The 25,778-nt window shown below is 40.4% G+C and overlaps 1 protein-coding gene across 2 annotated transcripts in view; it reads right to left on the bottom strand.

The window, feature by feature from the left end:
* Nucleotides 1-25,778, bottom strand: part of LOC113055232 (forkhead box protein P4-like) — a 122,604-nt gene that overhangs the window by 31,115 nt on the left and 65,711 nt on the right. Inside the window, exons 4-6 of one of the 2 annotated variants that reach the window (XM_026221352.1) lie at nucleotides 15,281-15,403; nucleotides 10,008-10,094; nucleotides 3,659-3,812 (exon numbers count right to left, since the gene is read on the bottom strand). In XM_026221352.1, the coding sequence (XP_026077137.1) occupies nucleotides 3,659-3,812; nucleotides 10,008-10,094; nucleotides 15,281-15,403 (364 nt within the window). The remainder of the gene's footprint in view (nucleotides 1-3,658; nucleotides 3,813-10,007; nucleotides 10,095-15,280; nucleotides 15,404-25,778) is intronic. The other variant, XM_026221353.1, reaches the window with a different exon arrangement.

The following is a 25,778-nucleotide window of genomic DNA, read 5'->3' on the forward strand; positions in this document are numbered from 1 at the left end:
ACACCAGGCGCACACCGTGTCACACTTCCTTACGGGAGGGGGGGCATGCCAGTGGAACTTGTTAAGTTCACAGGACAGCAGAAGGAGGGACCCATCCAAATTTAAGGAAGCAAATGACTAATTTCAGCATGTTTTTGTCATATTTCAACATCTCCAGAAATCCCCCTCGCTACCTCCATTTGTAATTATCACTGTCCCGACCGGCACTGCAGCTCACTGGGTGAATTAATCTTGGCGAGATGCACTCTTGGCATTTTTTTTTTCCTTAAACTTGCTGAATTCGGGATTGTTTTTATCTCTTAGAAAGGCAGAGGGGGTCTAGGTTGGGAGGGAGATTTGAGAGTGTAAAAAAAAAAAAGAAGAAGGGGGGCCACCCAAGCTCGTCTGGCGCACACTGTTCCCGAAAAGCCACTGCCTGCTATGCTATCTCACATGGCAAAGACTTAATAGTAATCTAAATATTATGTCTGGTCCGTCCGCATTCTTGTCCCAGACCCCGCCAAAACAAAACTCCTCGCCTGGCCTGGCTCTCTTCATCACCCCCTCCCCCCTCTCTTCCCAGCAGGCCTGGGGCCAAGGAAATGATGTATGGCCACACTTGCAGCTACAGGCTGTTGTTCACTAGTCACAGACAGCCTGACAGAGCACTAAAGAACCATGGATGTATTTTAACCCTGCAAATAACCGAGCCAGCCCGGTGGCATGGCGCTGTTGCTGTGGACAGAGGGAGGGAGGTGATTTCTGCCAGTTTCTACTTTTGTGAAAGAGCAGACAGAATATAGGAAGTGGAAGGGAGGACACAGGGTGGAGATGGAGCGGTTTACCTACAGTGAAGTGTTTTTGTATCTCATTTTCTTCCAAACACACACACAGTCGCACACAGACAGAGCCAGGTGAGGCGTTTCCCCTGTGGTTGGCCACATAGTCTCTATTTCTCTCTCACACACACCTCACAGAAAACATTGAAGCCAACCTCAGCTTTACATACAAGACTGTGTTCCTGAAATTGAGATCAATTTAGCATTTGGTATTTGGTTTATTGAAGCTGATGTGTCATGACGTTAAAACTTTACTTAATGTTCAGAGACTATGAGTAAACCATTGTTAGGTCGATTTCTCTCACATGCATAAACAATGTGGTGTTTTCAAAATATTACTCTGTTAGTAGGAGCAGGCTAGCATAGCAACACTGACTCAGCCAATGATGTGAGTTTGGGACGGGGCTACCTGTTTACTTGACCAATGACAGGCGAGTGTTAGGGCAACCTGCTTGGAAACAGACATTATTTTTGAATTTCTTTTTGATGCAGCATAAGTTTAAAGAAGCTCAAGTAAGACTTTTTTTAGTCACTATTTTTTTTAATTTTTTTTTTACCTGTTAATTGTAATGTATGTAATTTTTATATATATTATATTATATATAATATTACAGACCCCAAACGTTTGAATGGTAATATATAAAACGTAAGCATTTATTGTACTGTTTTACCGCAGCTCATACTACATTACATTGTCTGACTACCATCTAAAAGTGATTAATCTTGATAAGTGGATGGCCATTGAGACTGCTCACAAGGCAACATAACGAATTCCCCTTTGGTTTATTATGTCTGCTCCCTCTTCTAGCTCCATACATCACAAATTCTGATAAAAAAAAATAAACATAAAATTTAAGAAAAGTTTGGCATGGTGATCACAAAGCATAAAGCTGAGTCAGACAGACTTTAACTGTTAAGTGAGTATTACAAAGAACCAAAAGTCATCCCGACTAGCAGTCTGTCGAATGCATTGAGTCACTTGGGTTTGAAACTCTAGCCTTTCTGAGAGAATGGCTGGACACGCCAAACAAACACGAAAACATCAACAACAACAGTTGGCGCCACCCATGGATCAGAGAACAAATCCTTTTTAGTGGCAGCTACGGCCAAGCATGACTAGCCAGAAGAATGCACATGGTTGGCTGGCCAGTCATAATGGAGGGCTTCTTTTCAGAGAGGGATTGTGGGGAAATTCCGTGTTTCTGCTCTGTTGCAGGATTTGTTGAAGGGATTCCAAGAGCCCAGAGTTTATTGTTCATCAGACCCATTGAAACAATGACATAAGCAATGGGGGTGGGGTGGGTGTGAGGGTCTACGCCAGAAAGATGCCAAAGCCAAAAGTTTACAGCTGTCGTGAAAAATTATTTTCATCAATCTGCGAACCTTCCTCTGCCTTGCTCCTTGCTCTTTCCCATTCTTTTTTTTTCCCACCAGACTACTCTTCTAAAAGCAGCCGTGTGCATGTGTGTGTGTGTGGTAGGCCCACTCAGGATTCTGGATCTTGAGTCTATGTTTTCTTAAGACTGAAATAATCAGAGATGTCAAGAGCAATGGGTGAGAATGAGAGTCAAGCACTCTAATAAAAGACTGGGATCATTTTGGAGGCCCTATCGGCAAGAGTGGCAGGGATTTTGGCATGGAAACTTGAGTCGGCTCCCTGTTTGTTCTGTCCTGTTGAAGCTCTTGTAATGTTACGACCGCTGTGGAACCTGTAAAAGTTGATGTGTCTAATTTTGGTGGACAGAGGCCAGTTTGCAGTCGAAATCCATTTTTGGTAGGGCCCTTTGACAAAACAAGGAAAACTAAATAAAAAATAAAAAAACATTCAAAAATGATCCGAAACCTCCATTTCCTTCTGTAGGATAAGTGCATCTGGAGCATGTAAAACTAATGGGCGCACACACATAAGCCCCCTCCTAGCATGCGCACAAAGCCTGGTGGATTTTGTGGCATATTTTACCTATTATCCAAATGACTGCCTTCCACAAACCAACAATCAAGCTTTGCTTTTATCTCTTTATGAGCTGATTAAGTTAACAAGCTTCACATGTGGGTCCATGGACATGGCTGTAGTTAGTCTCCAGGGGGCTCCATCCCGCTCTAATAGATTGAGATGATAGCTCACTGCCAAATTTTGGATGAAGGCGAATAAGGGATTCATTTTACAGCCAGCTTTATTAGCATTAAACGTTGTGCGTGTAGTAGCGGGGTAATCTGAGAATGAGCATTAGAGTGTGTGTGTGTTTGTGTGTGTGGTTAGGGCTGACTAAGGAAGAATAAGTGGGCGGCGAACACAGGTCTGGCTTCAGGCTGAGACCGCCATCTGGTCCTGAGCTATGGGTATGAACACAGATGCTGCATTTATTTAGCACGCTGCATTTCCTCCAGAGCTCCACTTTCCTTTAATAGGCATCTCGAAAGGAGTTTGGCGTTTTTCTGGCTGTTGAGGACAAGAGGAGAGCTGTGAAAGAGACAGACCACCGGGTTGAGAGGCCTGCGGTTGTAGCACCTCACCCTGGGGCTCGGCGGAGTCACATGTTTGTGGTCAATATTGACCAGCTAATAGACCTAGGGAAGAGTTTTGTACCTTTAAAGATATACATTAATTATTTGCATTAAAATTGTCTTATAAAAATATATATATATATAGAAATAATACCAAAATCACACTGGGCAGCACCTTTTGCCTTACAGGATAGCAAAGCGTCTATTGAAACTCAGTGATCAGGTACTGTCTCACAAACACTGAGTTCTTACACAATTGCAGGAAAACTGTCAATCCTCAGCCTTGTTTGCCAGAAAAGTATGCATACTGTGTGTGACTGCACTGGTATGTGTACCTTGCTGCAGGCTCTGAATGGGTACTGCTCCTTGTCCCGGCTGTAGGTTCACCAGGCCCTGTCTTTGTAGATTCAAAATGTGTTGCTGCTGTAGTTGTTGCATCTGAATCAGCTGCTGCTGGAAAGCCAACTGTTTATTCCCCAACTGCTGCTGCTGAGAATTAGAGAGAGAGAAAAGCATGTTACACAACAAAACAAATAAATGGGAAAAGTGAGAGGAAGAGACTTGTAGAGCTGCAGGATGCAGAAGATGGAAAAGATGAGACATTCATTGGCTTTTATAAGCCTTCAACCTTGTCCAGGACATGTTTAGATTGGACATATCCTGGAATAGAGATATTTTCTTCTCCAATCACTAAAGGACTTCCTGTAGCGGTAGACAACAAGCAGACAACAAAATGCTTAGACTCGGTTCAAAGTGTCGAAGTGCACTGTGAAGCCTTGTGCATTAAGAGATAACACATTAATCTGGGAGTGACAGGTCCATGTGGTCTAGGGCCGACACCAAAGACACGCTCGCAAGCATGCTTGTTCATTCCTGTGTGTAGCAATCTGTTAGCATGTGGTTGGCGCGCAATTAACACGGCAATAAACAGTGTCTAACAACATCTGTGCACAATGTTAAGAACAGTTCCAGATTATATGACATCAGATGTTTATCATTTCACGATAAGGCTTGGTATTTTTTCACTATGCATGAAATGTGCTTTGTGAAACTTGAGAAGCGTGACTCCACAACCCTCTTTCTCTGTTTCATAAACAGGTCTCAATGTGTGCAGACAGTCATTTTTCAGCTGTTTTACAAATTTGATCAAAATAAAAATTTCTTGACCACCGAATCAGCATTTTACAGCATATTTCTGAAGGATCATGTGACACTAAAAACTGGAATAATGGCCGCTAAAAACATCATCTATGCATCACAAGAAAAAAACTACACTTTAAAATATATTAACATGGAAAAAATATTTTAAATTGTAATGATTTTTCAAAATATGACAGTTTTTACTGTATTTGTTATCTAATAAATGCAGCCTCAGTGTGACTTCTAAAAAGATCCAAAACTGATCCAAAAAAAAAAAAAAAAGGAAGATGAGTAGTACTTTAGAAACCTTGTTGAAAGTATACACGCACCTTTAAAACAATAAAGCAACCAGTACAAACTCATGTGGAGAGTTCTCTGTGTGTGTGTGTGTTTGTATGTGTAAGGGTAAGGGTGAGTGCTATGGAATACATGGCATGTGCCGATAAGGTCAGCTGGTGTCATCGTGATAAATGTCCTCCTTCCTGAACTGGCCTGTGTCAGACCACTGTTTCAAGCAACAAGCTTTTTGATGTCCCCCCAATGAGAGATGGGCCTTATCTTCTTTAAGATAACGGAATGAAAAAAGTAGAGGGGAGAAAGAAAAATTGTAAAAGGCGGGAAGGAAAATAAAAAAAGAAAAATAATTAAAGGTAGTTTCTTAATCTCACTGTCAGAGAAGTGTTTGAGGCCTCTGCCTGGGGCACAAGGCCCCATGGGAAAGGGCCACATGGGTCAACATCAACAGAGAAAAGAGAAAACACAGGCCCTTTCCAAAACCTAGTGAGGTGCTTTGTTCCCTACTACCGACATATGCAACTATCTTCAAAGACAGTATCCTAACAATCATGAATCCTCATAAATGAACAATTTGGAACAGGCAGCAACTCATATAGTGCTTCACACAAGAGAATTAACTCACAAGTGATTTAAATAGTCTGACATTAGCATGCTGCTAAGCTAACAACGTAATACTATACTAAAAAAAAAAAAAAAACTACAGAAGCAAGCAGGGAAGTAAGCATCTGACCAAATATCAGAAAAAGCATAAATACAGACACTAGTAATATGATTGAAAGGTTTATTACTGTTGACCTATAGGTGTTGCAGTCAAAGCAATTGCATTTGCAAGCATTGCAGAGATCAAGCCATCAATTTTGTTGATGCGGTATATGTAAACAATTCCATCTATGAAAATACGAAATCACAACTGGCTGACATGTGAATATTGTTCACACGTTATTCAAGAATGGTTTAACAAATCAACTAGAATTCCATATGTTTTTGCCAGCATCATCTGAAGATGATCTGAGCCAGTTTTGGTGAAAATCAGACTAACCTTCTAGGATGAGCTCGAAAAAGTAGGGTTTTCAAATGTGTTTTTTTTTTTTTTTTTTTTTTTACTGTGTGACTGCACTGTTTTTTTATGTTTGGCTTTTTTGTAACTACTGTGTGTGGAGAGATCACTAGATCACTAGGAACAGAGCAACTATTACAAAGTCCAGATGGCAGATTCACAAAAAAAACAAAAAAAAAAAAAATAAAAAAATAAACATCTTAAATGCTATTTTCTTCATATTTTCTAACTTAAAAACAAAGTTTTTTTTTTCTTATATTCACAAAAAAAAAAAGAAAGAAAAATTCAGATTATTTTTTTTTTTTACATTTTAGTTAAAATGGTTCTATATACGAAAGTTAAGAAGAATGTGAATTTCTGAAAAGCGAGTTCTGAAAAATCATGGTAAATAACCTTTTTAAGTTGTTGAATGAATTTATTGGGTAGTTTCAAATATTAAGCATTACAGCAAAGCTAGCTAGCTATGTATGATACATATTACTATTACTATTACTAGGAATAGAGTACTCTGAAGTGACAAACTGAATGAAAATTTAAAGGATCTGTCATGATTATGCATGTCTTAATTTGAAATTCAGGAACAACTTTACAAAAAATGGACCTTGTTTTGTACTTCAAAACACACACACACACACACACACACACATTCACAAAAAAACTGTAAATATCTGAGAATGTCAAGTGCAATTCTTGAAATATTAATAATTTTCTTAAGTTTTTTCTTTCATGAATCCAGACTCAGCTCTCTGTGGAGGGCCGTACTTGTTCTCTTCCCTAACTTTTGAGAATGACAGATTCGATAAAAGCCAACAGAGAACATTCAGTTAACACGCAACTGAAAGAAGTGTGGTAACACCAATATTCAGCATGTCTATCCCTCACTTCATCCCTGTGTTCTCTCCTTTCTCTTTCTCCCATGGGACACAGTTCAAGTTCTTTAACACATTGTGTCTGCACGCTGTTTACATTAGATGCAGTTGAGTGGCTAAAGCTAGCGGAGTAACAGGCCTGTCAGCTTGATTTATGAGCACATCAAACAGAGTTTGGGCACGCCAGGCCCGACTGACAGCACTACTTCATTAGACTGACTCCAGGGTGACTCCACAGCTCAGCCGTCAAACTGAGAGAGTGAGAGAGAGTGGCTGAAACAATAAAAAACTGAAAAAGAGCAAAAGTTGGGATTGATGATGCAAAAATGTGTGTGGCAACCATCTCTCCCTTTCTTCTTTCTGTCTACAGTCTCTCACCTCTCAACCTGCTTGTGCTGACTGGCAGTGATATGGGTGGCAATTAAAGCCTCTTTTACTGAGAGAGAGCATAACGTGTCATTTCTCCATCTCCAACCTCTTTACAAAAGCAAAGTCCTGAGAGTTTGAGTTTCCAATATCAATCACAGATTATATGAAGAGGCCACTTGCCATAACCGTTTAAACTTCATGCTAATAATGACAAATGAAAGGTGGTATTACAGCCAGGGGTGCAGCTAGCTTCATGGTCTCAGGGGGCAGTTTCCTGTTCTAGGTGGACCAACAGCATGGCCTAACAAAGAAAAGGGTGGTTTTAGAAAATGAAGGGGTTTAAAAGAGGGCTAGAGGGATGAGAAACACCACACATACTTGTGTTGCTATCTTTTTTCCTCTCCTCACGCCTGACTGCTTTACTGTTAGTCCAGTGCTGTCAGTGCACTCATCCCCAGGGGAACACCAACACATGGCAGACAACACGCAAGTAAACAAACACTTACACAGAAGAAACTTTCAAGATGTCCTAATATAATATGCCTATATCCAGTTTTCCTTGCACTGACACTCCAGACAGCATCCATTTACTAGTAATATCTCCATAACCTAAAATGTACTCTACAGTATACAAGTATGATAAAAATGTTTTATGTATTTATTTAATAATAAAAATAAATAAAAAATAAGAAAATAAAATCGTAAAAAGGAATAAAAAAAATATTAAACACTTTTAATATTAACCTTTAAGCAAACATCTTTAAGCAAGGAAGCTACAGGTGGTGGTACAGTAGACTTCCAACCTAATATAATTGTGCGGTGGGGCAGCAGAAAGGAGGACTTCTGGTTCTTACAAAGACAGTAACGCAAAAGCACAAGTTAAGTCTATGTTGGCCAAGCATGCTAGCATACTTGTATAGGGCCATATTTCAGGCCGACTAAAGAAGCCCAGAACAAACGTGAGCTGATCCGCGGGGAAGAGGAGCTGACCACTGCCCTCCCAATTTAATTTCCCTTCTCTTCTTCCATTAGAAGAGCACACCGTCTCCCTCGCTCTAATATTTAATAAGGGAAAATGTCTGAAAAACTCCTGAGGCCTTGAATAAGGTTAGTCGTGCTTTTTATACCTTTCCCCTCCCTCCTTCTCACTTTTCAATCTTTTTCCTTTTCTTTTTTTCCTCCATGGTCTATGTCACGTTCCTTGACTATCTGTGGAAAATCTCAGGATACTGGTCTCATTTGCTGGAGTGTGTATGTGTGTATGTCACTCTGTGTATGTGTGTTTCAGACACCTTGTGTATTTGCTAGCATTTGCTCTATCAGTCACAATGCTGTATGGGGCATATCTAACGGGTCTTAATCCCTGTCCTCCATGACCTATAGCATCCACCCTCGCTCGCCACCCATCTCAGTCACTCACCTGTTATGAAGTCAAGAGCTCATTCATTTTTTGATCCTCTCAGTCACAAATACAGAAGACAGCAAACCACACTCAACCCTACACAACTCAGACGAGAACTGACCTATATGAGTCCATAAATACAAATGGACTGTAGGTTCTTTCATTTAGACCAGTTGACGCTAACTAGCTAGTCTACAAACATGGTAAGTGCTGGGATCTGTTTTCTGCTTTGCTGGATTTTTAGCCACCTTTCAGATGGAATGCCAGATAAGAGACTAAAACATCATCAACACCTTAGTCAGGTTTGGAAACAATCTGTAACAACATTAGCTAGTAACTGTGCTAGCAGCTATGTGCTAATCTCTGCTGGTTTTGGACTCTTTTCAGGTCTGTAAATGCATCTCAATGACCAGTCAAACCATTTTAACACAAGTTAAGGAAGGTTAGGAGACAAGCTAGACCAATTTAACATCAGTTTGTGGAGACTGAGAGGCTAGCAAGGCTTTAAAGGCTAACTTCCTAGTAACTGTGCTAGTAGCAGCTGTGTTAATCTCTGCTCTTTGAAGCTTTTTTTAGATAGACAGGCTGAAAACCATCTGACTGACCAGTGGGAAAGCTGGGAGACTAACTAGACTACCCTAAACCAATTTTCTTAGGCTGGTTTAGGGATTTTCACAGGGATGCAAACACAATGACCTATTTTCCTTTAACATTCACAAACTACTGTAACTTGCATGTTGCTAGCAACAGTGCTAGCAGCTGTGTGCTAATCTCTGTGCTAAACTGTCTGTTCATTAAGCCCTCATGAAAACTCATTGATTGATTAAGTTGTATATATCTCATTCCACCGAAAAACAGGCCACATAAGTTTGGAATTCATTTGACCGCCAGATTAGTGTAGATCTCTTCTCCCGCAGTGCGCAGGCAAGCGATTACACACTTGCCTTTGTTGTGCTGCAGTCTTATCCTCAGTGATCCAACATGATTCCCCCTCACCTTCATTACCCCGATCAGGTCCTTCTCCCCCTCCAGTGCATTAATTGACAATTAAAGAAAATCATCAGCTCCACCATAGTGGGTTGTAATAGGGATTTTCCCCTAGGCTTAGTAAGTGGCGACTTGTAAATTAATTCTTAAAGAGTATTAGCTGGGAATCCCATGGTTCGGAGCATGACTTTGGTCAATGGCAAAGAAATGAAAATCCATATTCCCCAAATGTCTCAATCTGCATTTTTGAATCTCTTAATACACAAAATGCAACTGAGTGCTTGAGAGAGGAGGAAAAAAACAAGATGTCAATCGTCTATTGTCCTAATGAGGTTTTCATGTAATGCTCAGAGTCTCTATAAGAAAATCCATCATACAATAATCTCACATACTGTATAAGAACAGTTATTTTCAAAGAGCTGGTTTCTGGCTTTCAATAGGAACTGGCCTCTGCTGTGTGACAAGTCATCTGTCAGCCATCTTGAGTATGCTCATCTAGGGTGCTATGAGGGTGAAGTACACTGTGAAGTTCAGTACAGAGGGAGGGGGCAGGGGTGTCTCACCTCTTTGGCCTGCTTCCCTGCTTGCTGTTGCTGGGTAAGGAGTTGGAGGTGCAACTGCTCCTGTTGCTTTTTGTAGTACTCCTGCAGCTAGACACAGAAAGAGAAAATGAGTTTAATTTAATGGAAATGTAACACTACATTGCAAAACATAAAAAAGAGCTAAATCTATTTTACTAAGCTATATGCTATTCAGAATGTTTAGATACATTACTTATATATATATATATATATATATAAATAAAAAATTCAATGTGAGATAAACTAAATTCAAACTTCAGTGTAGCAAGAATACAACATAAATATATGCTGAAAAAAGAGCACTTCAAAAAAAACTCAATAACATACACTTTCAAACATATCAGGTTCATATGTACTGCAGAAAGTAGTATGAAAGTCACATGACTGATTGAACCCTTTCTCTCATATATAAATGGTTTTAAATGGCATTTGAACATCAGTGCTTCATCTGTAAAGAGACACATGGCACAATAGACTGCCCAAAACTGTCCTGTCCATCTGCTTATACTGGAAAAAGTGGTGCTATCAAATGAGTTACATGATACTGGGTATCTAGGATGACGTAGTCGGGTGCAAGGAGTTGCATTTATGTCTAAAGGCATAAAAAATGAAAACAGGATAAAACAAGATCAGCTTCTAGCTTAAGGGCTAAAGTGCCTCCATAATAAGGCATATTCATCTTTTTTCAGCATTCCTGTAAAAAGCAGCTTAAACACCTGGCAGGTGGCATATGAATGTGTCTTGTAAATCATCTGTCCACTCTTCTCTTGACGTGGCACACCTGACAGCGTCGAGACAGGCTTCCCTATTTATGATTGACTGGACTAAAACACACAACACCTGTCTGAGGAAACGCTGGTAAAATTTGCCCTTTGCTTCGAATCTCAAAGCAGTTTTTATCGCTACCTCCAGAGTAACAGTTATGATTAGAACACAGTTGGTAGAAACCAGCCCGAGATCAGCACAAAAAGCCAGTTTATGCCTTCTGAAACACAGACACCTGCCTGATTCCTACATAGATGCTTCCCTATTCCTGGCACTATCATTTCGTTACGTGCAGTACGGGTTATTATATACAAAATCATGCCATTGTCAAATGAAAAAGCACCTTTTGTGTGTTTTTCTGGTTCTGTTTGCTTGCGTGCAGGGTTTGTGTTAAGTTAATAAAGCACAAGAAAGGTGTTTACACACTGGTTACTGATTCAAAACTCAGGTGAATGGGTCTCTATCTCCTCTACAAAAGTAAACATAGACTTATATGTGCTTTATCACATACACCTCGCAATGGCACACCTTGCTCTGATTAAAAGCTTTGGGAACAGACTGAGGCATGTGGGAGTCATTGATTTTAAGTGTGCACAGTATGGTTAGGGGTATGTTTCATTCTTCAGAACAATGAAGGTTATTAGACAAAAACATGAAACAGGTGTGCAAGGGCAGAGGAGTGGAGAAAGGTTTAATCATTAACAATTATCAATGACTGATTCTGTGAAAATCTTATGCAGTGCTAAACGTGTTTTTATTGGTTGCCAAGACAAACATTACTATTATTATTCAGCATACTTTCCAGGTTTGCTAACCGAGGGTCCATTAAAAAGATAAAATCACTCAAATCAATACCTTAGTAACTAAACAGATGTGTCTTCCGAAGACACTCATTTCTATAGAAGATGCTACAATTTTTAAAAGCAACTCAAATAGCAGTAAACTAGCAGTAGCATACCTTTGATGTCCACTTGAAAATCTGGAAATAATATACAAAAATGTTCACTAAAACAGGAAGTAAATTGTTTATACTTGAAGGTTTTCACCTCCAAAGATTTAATAAACTCACAATAATACTTTTCCCTTTCCTACATTTGAAGGAGAAACAAATATTACACGAGAGAGGCTTCCTGTTATGCTACCATGTTTACTTTCACCTATTTGAACTTGCTACTCTTTTACATAGTCCTAAGTGGGACTGGCTTGCACCCGCTAACACTGTCATTACACATCTCCAACCGTAGCTCTGGCTAACCGCAGTGGCCACCGCAGTTGCTCTGCTGTTTGTTTTACTTTCAGATTATTAATTTACCCAGGAAAGCCTATTAAGATTAAAATCTCAGCTTCGCATGGATGACCTATTTAACATGGAAGTACACGTTGACCGAAACAAGCAGAGCACGGTGGCCCTCGGACACGCAGGGGCTGTTGTGGAGTGCCTGGGGGAACCTCGGCCACAGCTGCTGGAGAAAAAAGTTGAATAATGATACCCTCATTAACTCCTTATCACCCATAGTGTTTACAGATGTAATGCGGGCTTACTCAAGGAATGAGGTACTTAACTGTGGGCTACGTACCACTTCACAACACTGTGCAACTTTAAAAAGAGAGAGTTGACACAAAATACTTTGGGTACTTTTAATAAGACATGCTCGAAAATGAATTCTTTACATAGAGTCTTTTATAATTATTCTGCATGCAGCTTTTTTGACCTCAAATTAATTAAAAAGACTAACTGGAATATTTGTCCTTTGAAAAAAAAAACTATTTAAAATGAATTTTAACCTAAGATTCTAAAATGTGAAGAGATTAAAAACTTCAGTTAAGCATGTCAGGGGTCATGTACATGTGTTCAAGTAAATGCCTGGATTGTTTTTTTTTTTCAATGACTACAGTCATTTGTGATTATTGAAACTTTTTTTCTAATTGAATCGTTCATTTTGCTAATCAAAGAAACGATTCCAAAGAACAATTCACTCACAAATTAAACACTCCTCTACACAAGTGTGCAAGAACCGATTACATATTTTAGAGCAGACAAGGAAAGAAAAAATACTATATACACACATAAAACAAAAAAAACATTATTTTTCAATTTTAATTAAAATTAAAGCACAATTATTAAATTAATTTCCATGACTTTTCCAGGTCAAACAGATGTTCTGCTGACAGAATAACAGACAAACTCTTGGTTTGACCTGAGTGTACACAACTTTAGTCTTAAACAAGCCTTGAACTCACTCATCTTCTGCTGTTTTAGACGAGCAGTTCTGCCAAGCAACACTAAAACGCTGTATTCTCTCTACAAAAGCCATCTCACACCACTGCGTACATTTGACTACCTGTCGTTGTGCCACTTTACAAGATATTGAAGGAAAGCTACCTCACATCTGTGATGCTGAGCCACGGTCCTTTTGAAAAAAAGAAGTCAGCGAGCTGTAAGGTGTGAAGCGAGACTCCATTTACCACACTAAAGGCATCTGGCCAGCAATATGTCTCCTGTCTCTCGGTTTAAAACTCTCCTCCACGCCTCGCTGTCGCCCGCCTGGCCTCGCTGCCTTTCGCCCACTCATTACCCCTTTAATTCATGCCAATATGAAGCTGAATAGTTGTGGGAATAATTAAAGAATAATTAAGGGTTTTTTAATGATTTGATTCAGTGGGCCCCTTTCACGTTTAACTGCGCGCCTTGAAAGGCATTCACCTTAGATTCCCATTATTGTGACCTTGGTTTTGCTTAACAGCACAGAGAAGGGATAAAAAAGGCAAAATATATCAGCTGGGCTGTAATTAAGGGTTGGAGGGATGGAAAGGTTAACTCACATATACATAAGTGCACAAGCATACATAAACATGCACTTGCTCCCGCTTTCCTGCACTCATGGTCTTTGTATGTAAAATCGTATTTTGTAACGGTATTCACATGCAGAAAAAGCCGAAGCCCACTCGTTCTCCCACACCCACTGGGAAGAGATTCAGGGACGGACTGAAAGAGTGAGCATTAAAAGCCACTTCTCACGTGGTTCATCACCACCGCAAACCATTAAACCCACTGACTTTTGCTAGAGATGTAAAACGGCCCATGAACAGTAACTATTTCAATTTCAATGTCCTCATTAAATATGAAATTTAAAAAAAGACAGAAATAAAGCGGGATGAGGGGGACAAAGTATTAAGTTTCTTTTTCTCAAACAGCTGAATTTTGATTTCTGTGAGCAAGCGACTCAATAAATTTGTCAGATCAGCTTGGCGCAATTTATACTCGCCTAAAGCAACCTCCTCCTTCTTACTACTAAATCGATTCTGCTCTCTGTCAAGATTATTTATGTAACAGAAAACCTTTTCCGTATTTTAGCTGTGAAAAAAAAAAAAATCACACGTTCTCAATCGGGGGGGTTTGGGAGAGGTGCCTGACCTGATTTCTGCCCGAGCACTGTGTGTGAAAAGGTCGAGGCTGCAAAGAATTTTTGGACGATGTTAAATATTTGAGAGACGTGAGAGAAACGGGATTGTTTGTTTTTTCATGTCTGCTCAGGGGCCGCACCTCAGGCCTCCAGGCGATATCGCAGCAAGATAGCAGAGGCTGCGCAACTAATAAACAAAGAAGATAGCTTTAACATATCGCTCCCTGACCGCCGGCGAGTAAACGTGTAGCGACACCAGCCAAAGGAGGCGTCGCCAACACAAGAGTATGCTTGTAAATGCCGCTTATAAACACCAGAGCCAAGTAACATCAAAGCCGGGGAAGATATCATTCCGGGCATGCCTGTGAGGATGCATTCAAAGTTATACAAAACGCGATTACATTACAAACTCTGACATCCACACTCAGGACCTATTAACAGGGTTTGTACGTGAATGTTCATTTACTGTGCCATCCGACGGCACTCTATAAAAGCACTGGCAACAGCTGTTGGAATGAAGGATGTCAGTCTGAGATTTCTGTCGATTTGGCAGGATTCTTGTATAAAACATGTAAGGCTTGTGCAGTTTAGAGGGGAGAGCTTAAGTTTTCTTAAGGAAGTATGGAACAAAGCTTTTGTGTTTTTATGTCTGAGTACACATATAACTGAAAAGGTTTCGAATGTTTGTTTTTTCAGTTTGTACTCCTTGGCGCCAACTTGACATTTCCCAATTAATGTGGAGTTTTGTTTGGAAGTAAGAATAAATAAATAAATACAAAGGTAATTGTGACACTTTTTCCTTATAGACTTGTATAGATTTACCTTTTAGAAGTCTGAGGTCAGTACTATTTTTTAAAACACTTTTATTCAGCAAAGACGCCTTAAATTGATCAAAAGTAAAGTTTTTTTTTAATATATTAATCAAAAATGTTCCTTAGTAAATGAAAATCTTCTTGATATTTTGATTAGCCAGTACCACTACCAATTGGCATTGACATGTCCAGCAGCCCAGACATTCACAAATATCGTTTAAAGTTCTGTGTGTGGTGATGCACCCGTGTGTGTCAGTGTGTGTGTGTGTGTTACCTGTTGCAGCATAAGGGCTTGTTGCTGTTGGAGTAAAGCTTGGAGCTGAGGTGGAGAGAGGATCTGCTGCATCTGCTGAGGAGTTATCATCTGTGGGGTCATCATCGCCATGGATACCGGCACCTAATAAGAGAAGACAGACCAATAAATGACCACATGAACAGTTGTGTGTGTATTTGATCGTCATATTTGGTAACAGTGGTTCTGTAACAGTGGCTTCCAGCTGGTGAGTTGTGACACTAAAATGTATCAAAGATCTGTTAAGCAGAGCGAAACGATGCTAAAGTGCAAATTATACCATGCATGTGATAAAATAAACAGACTTATTGACTGATAAGATGCAAAATCTAAGCCCAAAAACAAAATCATTGTACTAAATGATACAGTGAGATAAACACATATCCCTCACATGATACAAAGTCACGTCTGTTTCTATAACATCATAAAGGAATGTTGGACTTCACTTTAATGAACTCTTTATCCTGTCATGCATAAGATAGTACACATAACATCAGCTCTGTTGACACAATAGAGCTCCACACTGCTTGCATTGTAAAGCCCTGGCAGTTTTTCCAAAAGAGAGTGAGAAATCGTGTTGATCAAATCTTCCCTAGAGTATGTAGTCTTTATCAGCCTGAAAGTACTTCAATAAACATAATATTATGATTCGTTATCTAGAGAATCACATCTTTGGAAAAAATAACAAACAGTCTGATAAGATAGCTATCGGCAGGAAACAACTTGCAACAGTCTGGAATTGAGAGTGTAATTTGCTAACAAGAATGAAGCGTAAAGATGGAAGGCGTGATTCTTATCTTATGACAAATATTCAGAAAAGGAGAGAAACGGAAAGAGAGCTGGGCTCAGCAATAAGGATTTCTTTCTCCAGGCCCAGCCAGGGCCATTAGTTCAGATGTTTACTTGCCCTACCAACATTTTCAATGGCCCCATAGGAAATCCCATATTATTTTTAGCATTATATTTCATATTTAAATATCACTGATTTGTTTGATGCTTCCAAGACTATTAATTCCTGTTGGTTCTTCAGAATCTCATCTTGATAACTTGATTTAAATCAGCAGAATTAATAACAATAATGTTCGAGACATCACAGAAATCCAAATGTTTATGTTAAGTTTGAAAGGCATAAAAACATGTACACACATAACTGACAGATGTAGTACTGCCAAAATATGGCCAGCGGCAGTCCATCAGCTGTCCAGAAACTCTCATATTGGTCATAGTCAACCTTACTCTGTGTGTGCGTAAAAGAGAAAAGGTTTGAAAAAGCCTGAAGGCAGGCCGCCAGTACATGCTTACATTCTTTAATGATGTAGGACCGGCCACTCTGTGAACTTATGGGTAGCTTTTTAATGGAACAGCAATTTCCACCAGTACAATTTGCGGCTGCTTCCTCGAATGCAACTAGCAATCTTCCACTGACACACACACACACACACACACAGACAGCCGCTCAGTGGTGTTCCATTTATTTTCCTATTTACTGCTCAAGGGCCAGAACTGATCATCTCCCTGCAACTGCTCAATAAAAATAAAGCTATTTACAGGCAACGGCTGGCTTGAAGCTGACATATGAGCGTAAACTACAATCCCGCATAATACGTCCATTTATCTACATTTTCCACTCAAAGAGAATAAAAAAAAGACAGGCAACACCATGACGACTTCCCAGTCCACTGCCAGTCTGATCTGATATTTGCATTCATTTGTTTTCATGTAGCGCCTGAGCGCTCATATTTTCAGCAGTTTATCTATTCGGAGCTTGAGGGCTCGTGAGGAGGGGTGGAGGAAGGGGGTGAGATAAGGGGAGGAAAGACGAGGAGAGAGAGCTGTCAGACGCAAATTAAATCTGTAAAGGGCTGATTTGACTTTGTAAACAAGATTGGCGGTAAATACGAACACCGGCTTTATTTCCCACCGGAAAGCGGGATGAAAGCTTCTGCTCGCAAGCTTCGTGGTTATCGCTGACTGTCCAATACTTTTGTGTTGTAAACCTCCCTATCACAATCAAACGAGCCATCCATATCCTTCACTATAAGAAGGGGAGAACCCTTCCCAGAATCCATGACAGAGACAAAGAGGAAAATTATACACTCTTTTACCCTCTATGACTTACGCGCCACAAGACAGACGCATTTTATGGGATGGCATGCCACTCACCTTGATTAATTATAGGTGTGACGGAGGTGAGGCTATGTTAGACTAGCGCTTACAGCTAAAGCTAGCAAGCACAGACACATTTCAGCTGATGATATCATGCATCGGATCCCAACAAGGGTGAGAGTTAGAGCTTTCGGTCCTCTGCCAAAATTCAGGCACCCGCCTTTGATGAATTAAATCAAGGGTTAAAACATCAAGGGCCTACAATTACAGCTTTGAAAGCGAGCATGTGCACCCAGAGAAGAAGGCAAGGCAAGAGCCACCTGGCCGACCAGGGATGGAGGGATGTGTTGTATGCGTGTGTGCTGTTTGTTCATGCAACTGGGGAGTCAGAATGTTAGATAGGGCAAAAGAGGGGGCTCGGTGTGGTGGGCACTTGGCGGCACGCCAATTTGCCACACGCGGCTGCTTGTCACTGGAAAAGAGCGAAATGAAAACCTGTAATTAATTGCTCCTCTGCATCCCATTCTCCCGCTAGTGACAACCCATACATTCTATTTTATACACACGTTCATTGACATTTTCAAGTTGCAGGCGTAATAATTACCAGAGTTATAACACCTTCTATTGCGGCGCGACAGTGGGATTGACGAGCCGCCTGAATGCTGAGTTGTTAAGATTTGACGCCATTAATTGCCCCTATAATCTAATATCACAAAGGCGGGCCATTACACAACGTGAGCGGAGCATGCAATTCGACACTACGGTTTCAGAGTAGTGCGGGAAAACAAAAGCGCGCCATTAGGGACTTGACGGCCGCTAACAAAAGCGCAGCACAATGCGGAATTATATTTTCATTCGGCTTTGTCTCTCACCCATAAATGATTCCCCCCGTTCATTTGCCGCTGAATAGACCCAGTAATAGAGGAGCCCGAAACCTCAACCATTTGAAGTCAGGCATTTATTAAATGCATTTAATTTTTTTTCTTCCTTTTTTTCTTCCTCTCTTTAAATTAGCATGCAAAGAAAAAGAAAGGCAAGGGAGATATTTTGCTTGATGAGCAGAAGCACAGTGGCGAGCACCTTACTGTGAATTATCAAGCCTGAACACTCATTTACTATATTTAAAAAAAACATTCTGCAAAGGACTTGAGACACCTTTCGCTCTGGCCATAGAAAGAGCACTTGGCCTATAGTGGAGCTGCAATAAATAGACAAGGCTTTGGAATATGTAGATGCAATATTGAGAAACATTAAAAAAATATATACTTCTTAATAAAAATATACAAATCATAACATATTTAAAATATATTCAGTAACAAAAAAAAAAAAGAATTCTGATCAGTTTCCTCGTTTTATCTATTCAACAGGCAATTTTTGGAGGTTTTTTTTAGTTGCATCCAAGCTGCAACCTTCTGGTCTCTCTCGTGAAACCAACACGGAAGTGACTGAAACTGCAATTCATCAACTGGCCACTCAATTCATCAACTGGCTCCAAATAGTAGTCAGTCCCATAGACTCCCCATGTTAAAATGATCAACTTTACAGCAGCAAAAAAAAAAAAAAAATGTTTACAGCCTGGTACAAAAAGTGTTTTTTTGTGTATATTGCTAATTTTGACATTCGTGACAACTGTGAGGGGGGTGAATTTTTTATAACTAACGAGCTAGGTAAGAGTGTTTTCAGCAACCAGTTCCCACCTTTTTGCCCATTTTCAATGACTACCGTCCTGTTGCACTTACTCCCATCCTCATGAAGTGCTTTGAATGGCTAGTCATGCACCACATCAAGTCCCCCCCCCTCCCTGGACCCCTTCCAGTTTGCATATTTGTCCAACCAGTCGCCCGATGATGCCATCGCCACTGCCGTCCACTCAGCACTCAGACATATAGACCAAAAGGACTCATATGTCAGAATGCTGTTCATAGATTCAGTTCAGCATTCAACACTATCATCCCTCAACAGCTCATTCACAAACTGGTCGAGCTGGGGCTCAACACTTCGCTGTGCAACTGGCTGTTGGACTTTCTGACTGGAAGTCCTCAGGCAGTACGGGTCAGCAGCAACACATCCAGCACCAACACACTGAACACTGGGGCTCTCCCTTCTCTTCACTCTGCTGACCCACAACTGCAAACCGTCACAAAACTCCGACCTCTTCAGTAAGTTTCCAAATGACATGACTGTGGTGGGTCTCATTAGCAACAAGGATGAGACAAACTACAGGAGCGAGGTGAGCCACTTGGTCGGGTGGTGCAGTGACAACAATCTCTCTCTGAAAGTGGAGAAGACTTCAGTTGACTTCAGGAGAGCGCACACTCAGCATGCTCCTCTGACCATCAACGGTGCGACTGTGGAGAGAGTGAGCAGCACCAAGTTCCTGAGTGTGCACATCACAGTGGACCTCTCCTGGACCGACAACACTGCAGCACTGGCCAAGAAATCACAACAGCGTCTCTACTTCCTCCGCAAACTGAGAAGAGCCAGAGCCCCGGCCCCCATTATGTGCACCTTCTACAGAGGCACCATAGAAAGCATCCTGACTAACTGCATCACTGTGTGGTATGAGGCTTACAAAGCGTCCTGCCGGAAGACTCTGCTACGCATAGTGAGAGCAGCCGAGAAGATCATTGGTGTCTCTCTCCCCTCCCTCCAGGACATTTATGGAACACGCCCACTTTGAGCTTCAAAAATGCTCTTTAGAAATCCATGGGTGACGTCACGGACACTACTTCCATGTTTTTATACAGTCTATGGTTGTACCCAAAGAGTTTTTGTTGGTTAACATGGGTAGCCCTAGTGGCCAATGATGTAACTCTCTCTAACTAGAGAGAGAGAGAGAGAGAGAGAGAGAGAGAGAGAGAGTTGCGCTGTAATTAGTCAAATGGAATTCATAGTTCAGGTAACCGGCTTTAAAAAAAAAAAAAAAGCGCGAAGCACAGAAGAGCAAAGCTAGCGTGGAGATTGCATACTTAGAGAGTCCTATGGTGGCTGAACAATTGCCATTGATATGAACAGGAATACTAACATATAGCTTGTTCTGTAAATAAAAGTAAATAATATCAGGGTTTATGCTTTTATACCGTAGGTTAACCTGCAAGCCTCCACCAATCAGTGGCACGCAGGTCAAGGATCATCTGCAGAGGGTGGCTCTAGAGGTCTAGAGGTCATTATCACTTATCTCATCCACCTTTGATCATGTAGGAGGTAAAACACAGAATACAGTAAACAGAGTCCATCTATTGAGTTTGTAAGTGGCGCACCATCTGAGCAAGAGAAAGCGCATAATGCAAGTTATGCATTTGATCTCCACAAGCGTCTGAGACTGTCTGCTAATAAGCCAGCTTCAGTGGCACCTCTGGTGCCTCCCACCACCATTAAGATTCACCAGCACTGTCCACATGCACCACATAGAGCTACCCACTACTGACAGAGGTCAGCTTCAATACAGAGAGAGAGAGCAGCGGGGGAGATGGCCGTTCGCAGGGAGAGGGGCAGTAATTAGAGGGGCTATTTGAAGAGCAAGTTTAACTGATTAACAAAGAGAAAAGATGGGAAATGAGGGAGAGAGAGAGAGGAGAGGCAAGCCAAGCTGCAAGAAGAGCGATGTGTCCCAGAGGTCATAAAGGAAGTAGTAAGGACAGAGAATGCATTCCAATGAGCCTTAATCTGGCTTTTCCTTTTTTTCAGGCCTTGATAAATTACAATCAGTCTTATCAACCACCCTCAGCTCTTTAAAATACAGACACAAGGATGATGATGTGAATCTCTTTTGAACCTTCAGACAGACCCGCGGCCAAAGCCCAACATTGTGTGGTTTATGTGGGGTCTGAAGGGGAACAAGAGAGAGTGTTTTAATACGAAATCCTCCTCAGCACAAAATACTGTCAGTCTGCCAAATGACTCACTTTCATTAAACTAAAACCATCTATACTTAAAAGCATTTTTTTCTCTCCCCTAGCTGTTTCACCTGTGCTCCTGGATTCAATATGATTCCATTAGTGTAGATATATGGAGCGTCTCAATGCATTCAGCGATAAGTTGTAACCGTTTCTGCTCTAATGAAGTGGCCACTCAAATTATTTGCTATTTAAAAATAGATTTGGAAGTTTCAGCACATCTTGCAAGGTAATCAATGCCTGTTGCACTTGGAGTAAACTAAAACACAAAGAATTTGTGAAAAAAGACGCTTAAGATGAAAAAAAAATCATGATGTATAGAAGAGAGATATATTGAATATTTATAATATATTTGGAATGGTTTATCTGACAAAATTTAATTAGGCAGCATCATACATATTGCAATGACACAACAATATTAGAACTGGAAAGTTTTCATGAATCAGTGATACATTTGAAAGACCTATATATATATATATATATATATATATATATATATATATATATATATATATATATATATATATATATATATATATATATATATATATATGTATATATATATATATATATATCTGAAAGACCTTCTTTGTATTTATCTCTATTAGCATTTTAAGGAAATAAAAGAGAGTGAGAGAGAGAGAGAGAAAGAAAGAAAGAAAGAAACCAGGCAGCGAGTACAGAGGTATAGAGGAGATCTTCATTTTGGGAAAGGTCAACCTCCCAGTAATGAGCTGTACACTAAATTATGGTATTTAAATAAATGGATGATGATGAATGCATCTCCATACTCTGGAGGATTCTTTGCCATTCCATATTACAGGGTAATTATCACATGTAGTGCCATGGTGCATACAGACACACACTCACACACACACACACACACACACAAACACTGACAGGAGCAGAAGAAAAAGTGGGCAAAAGAGCCTCAAGTGAAAGCATATAAAAACATGTTACTAAACTTTCGACAGACGTGGCAAATCAGCTCCATAAAGCTGTAATTGGGACTGGCTGAGTTCTTGAAAGGCTTTTTATAGCTGGAGAGGAATAATATACTTGTCCATATAAAGAAGGGGGGAAATCTGATAAACGGCCCTTAAAGTTGAAGAATTTAGAGAAGAGCACAAAGGTCTAGCACTTTAAAGACTGTGAGGGAACTCGGCTCAGACTTGGGAGTATGAATTACGACAGAGCGACACTCATGTCGAAAGGTGGCTAAAGAATTACTTTGACTATGTCAAGAGTATGGAGTATGAGTATGGTCATCCAAATCTAAAATCCTGGTTAACAAGCAGGAAGAGTTTAGTTCTTCTAAAAATCTGAGACAGGGTGTCATGTAACAGCTCAGAAACACAATTATCCACAGAGCCAGAAGATGAGAGGATGAATTAAGGAAATCTGTAAAGTGCGATTGTACTGAAAAGAACATCTTAGGCCACAAAAAGAAAACAGCAAACAGGTTTGGACTTGTCTTGAGCCCAAATGTTATAACATTTTGCAGGGTGCATCAATGTTAAAATTGTATCCAATAGAATAAACCAACATTAAATATAATGTTAAGATCAATAACCAATACATGGCAGATATTAAAATACTATAATAATCTGTATAAATAAATCAAACCTAAAACATTATAAACAATTAAATGCTACAGATTACAAAAAAATGAAAATTCATTTTGAGAATCTTTGAGACTCCCTTAACTGTGTTTTCAAAGATAGATTTTAAGTAAATGTTTGGTGATGCAAACATAAAAACTAAAATAAAAAAATGTAATAAAAATATAAATGGTAAATCCGCATGCACTAAATATCCAACATAGACAAAACCAATATTTTAAAGAACATTTATAATATAAGCAATAAGCAATATATGGTGCATCCCTATTATAATACATATGATTCTCACAAAATATAAGCCATACACATAAAAGCATGATTCGGAAAAAGCTGTGGATCTGACAATAGGTGGCGCTATAAAACATGACAAATAGGAAGATTTTGTTTCTGCGCAGGTGTAATGGAGAACGATGGAGGCTTATTAAGTTAGAAAGAATATATAAACACCACAGTCAGTCAATCTCAACAATCCGTCTTCTAGCTCATCGGAAGATCGCGGGGCCCTGGAGTGGGAGAGATACTAGAAAAAAATTCTGAGGAGACGACTAGAGGAGATATCACACGCAGCATCCATGCAACATTCTATCACTGTTTACCAAAAATAATTACTCACTTCAGCGATGGAGGACTGGTTGACTGCCTAACCTCAACCCACAACTCACACTTTCTAATTCTCTCTCCTCCTGCACTAAGGTACCAGCAGTCTGTGCTGATGGCAATTATGATCAGTTTATTCACGGTTGTGCTCGTGAGTCTACTGCCCATGGGCTCAAGCCGGTAAACAAGCCGTCACATCTCATTTACACAACAGTGCATTTAATTGCCTCGCAAAACCAATACCAAGTGGTGGGCCATGAGGCGAGAGGAAGATGCCAGGGAAGGGGGATGGAGGTTAAGGCTGGGGTTATGGAGGCTCAGAGGGGTCCGAGACAGGGGGCAAACAGGAAGAGAAAGGATGGAGGAAGGGTGTACCCAAACAAATACGGGAGAGACGCAGGTTATCAGATATGATGAGGGAATTATAAAAACTGTACCACAAGAAAAAGTCTCAAGGAACCACTTAGCAACCTGTGTCCTTAAGGAAAACACTTGTTCTTATGTATTTTTGGATAAAATGATATATATATATATTATAGTTGAATGCAACTATAAAATGCATAAACAAATATTTTATAATTATAAAAAAATTATATAAATTTTAAAAAATAATTATTACATAATTATGATATTACACACAAAGCCATTATTGCTACATAACACCTTTAGACTCCTCAGCATCACCCTCTCAGAGTTTTTTGCAATAATGTCCAAATGTACATGATCACTTTTCATCTCCACCAGATCACCATGACTTTCACATGCACTTGGCAACAGTGCTAAACTGCAAAATGCAAACTCTCCCAACTATATTTACCCTTCCCCTATCAAGGTATAGCAGAGTGTGTTTATCAACACATAAACGGGAGAACAAAATACCTCCACTGTTCCACCAGAAAAATGCCCTTCTCTTTATCCTGACAGGAGGTCACAAGAGGTCACATTTCTCAGGTGGAAGCGATAAGGGAAGCTAGGTGGGGTTAGCATAAGCCCACATAGCGGGCTTTTAAACAGTCACACCGCCACCTTCAAAAAGCCTGGAAGATATTAGCCCGCATGTGGAGAGTGAAGGGTCACTATTGAGTGGGATGCAAAGCTAAAGAGGTCTGTCATTTTAATAACGGGCCCGCTGAAAGGCTACAGGCGCTGTTACCAGGTGGCTCTGTGATGATGTCTTCCAGACTAAATAGAGGAGTCCTGGAGCACACAGCCACCTTTTCACAAGCTAATTTGTTCCAGGATGATCTAACTACCCCATCGCTGCCCGTCCCCCCAAGGTAGCCCCATTACCTCCCACAGGTGTTTATCATATCGCGCTTCTTATACAGTACATGGTGGTGGTACGGGTAGTTTAGTTTGCGACTGCTTGTTGTTGTGAGTGTGGTGTGTAATAAAAGCCAGCCACTAGGGGCTGCAGGGTTGAGCGACTCCAGAAAAGCAGAGAATTCTGAGCTGTCACTTGCTTATTTCCCCCTATTCAGAGCTCGCGTCTGGGGACCGCTTTCTCTGACAGCATTCGGACAGCATTCGGACAAATGAAAATCCACTGTTGCGCGAGTGCCCCGACTCGGGCAAGTTCAAGTGGAAAATCCCCCCACCACTCCGTCTTTCATATCCCTCTTCCATTAGTCCCTGGCTTTCTGCGGACGTCACCTCGCACACACACATTTGTGGCTCTATCTAACGCCTCACTGCCCCAGAATAAAAATGACAACAAATTTCCAGTGGAACACAACAGAAGAGATGACTGGACTGCGGAAATATAAAAGCCCATTATCGACCGCGTTCATTACACTTTTCACTCATGTTTCAGATCAAAAAATGGACTTTTACACTTCACTGCTTAAACCCAAACTCTGAAACGGCCACTGCGGCCCTGGGTGTTTCTCCTCTCGCTCTTTCTCTCTCTCGCGCCTTCAATCTGTCAGGCCTCTCGCATTCTGGGTCACCCTCTCTAACCCTTTCTCTCTTCAAAATATCCTCTTTGAAAAGGAAAAAAAAAGTGCAAGCTAAGCATTTCCTCTTAATGGACAAAACAGAGAGTTTTTAAAAATAAAAGTTCAAGAAAAAGGGCTTCATCCAGTACGGATTGTCTTTGTCCCCATTGATCTGAGGTGTCTATATTCATGCCGGTTTCCAGAAATGCCAAAGAATTCTTAACAAAACCTGCTCTTAAGTGGCTATTTGCATGATAAGCACTGCATTGTGTTTTATCGTGATGAAGAACAAACACAAGAGGTAAATTTTCATTAGGGTCAA

This window comes from Carassius auratus, chromosome 36 (assembly GCF_003368295.1).
Source record: "Carassius auratus strain Wakin chromosome 36, ASM336829v1, whole genome shotgun sequence".
NCBI lineage: Eukaryota > Metazoa > Chordata > Actinopteri > Cypriniformes > Cyprinidae > Carassius > Carassius auratus.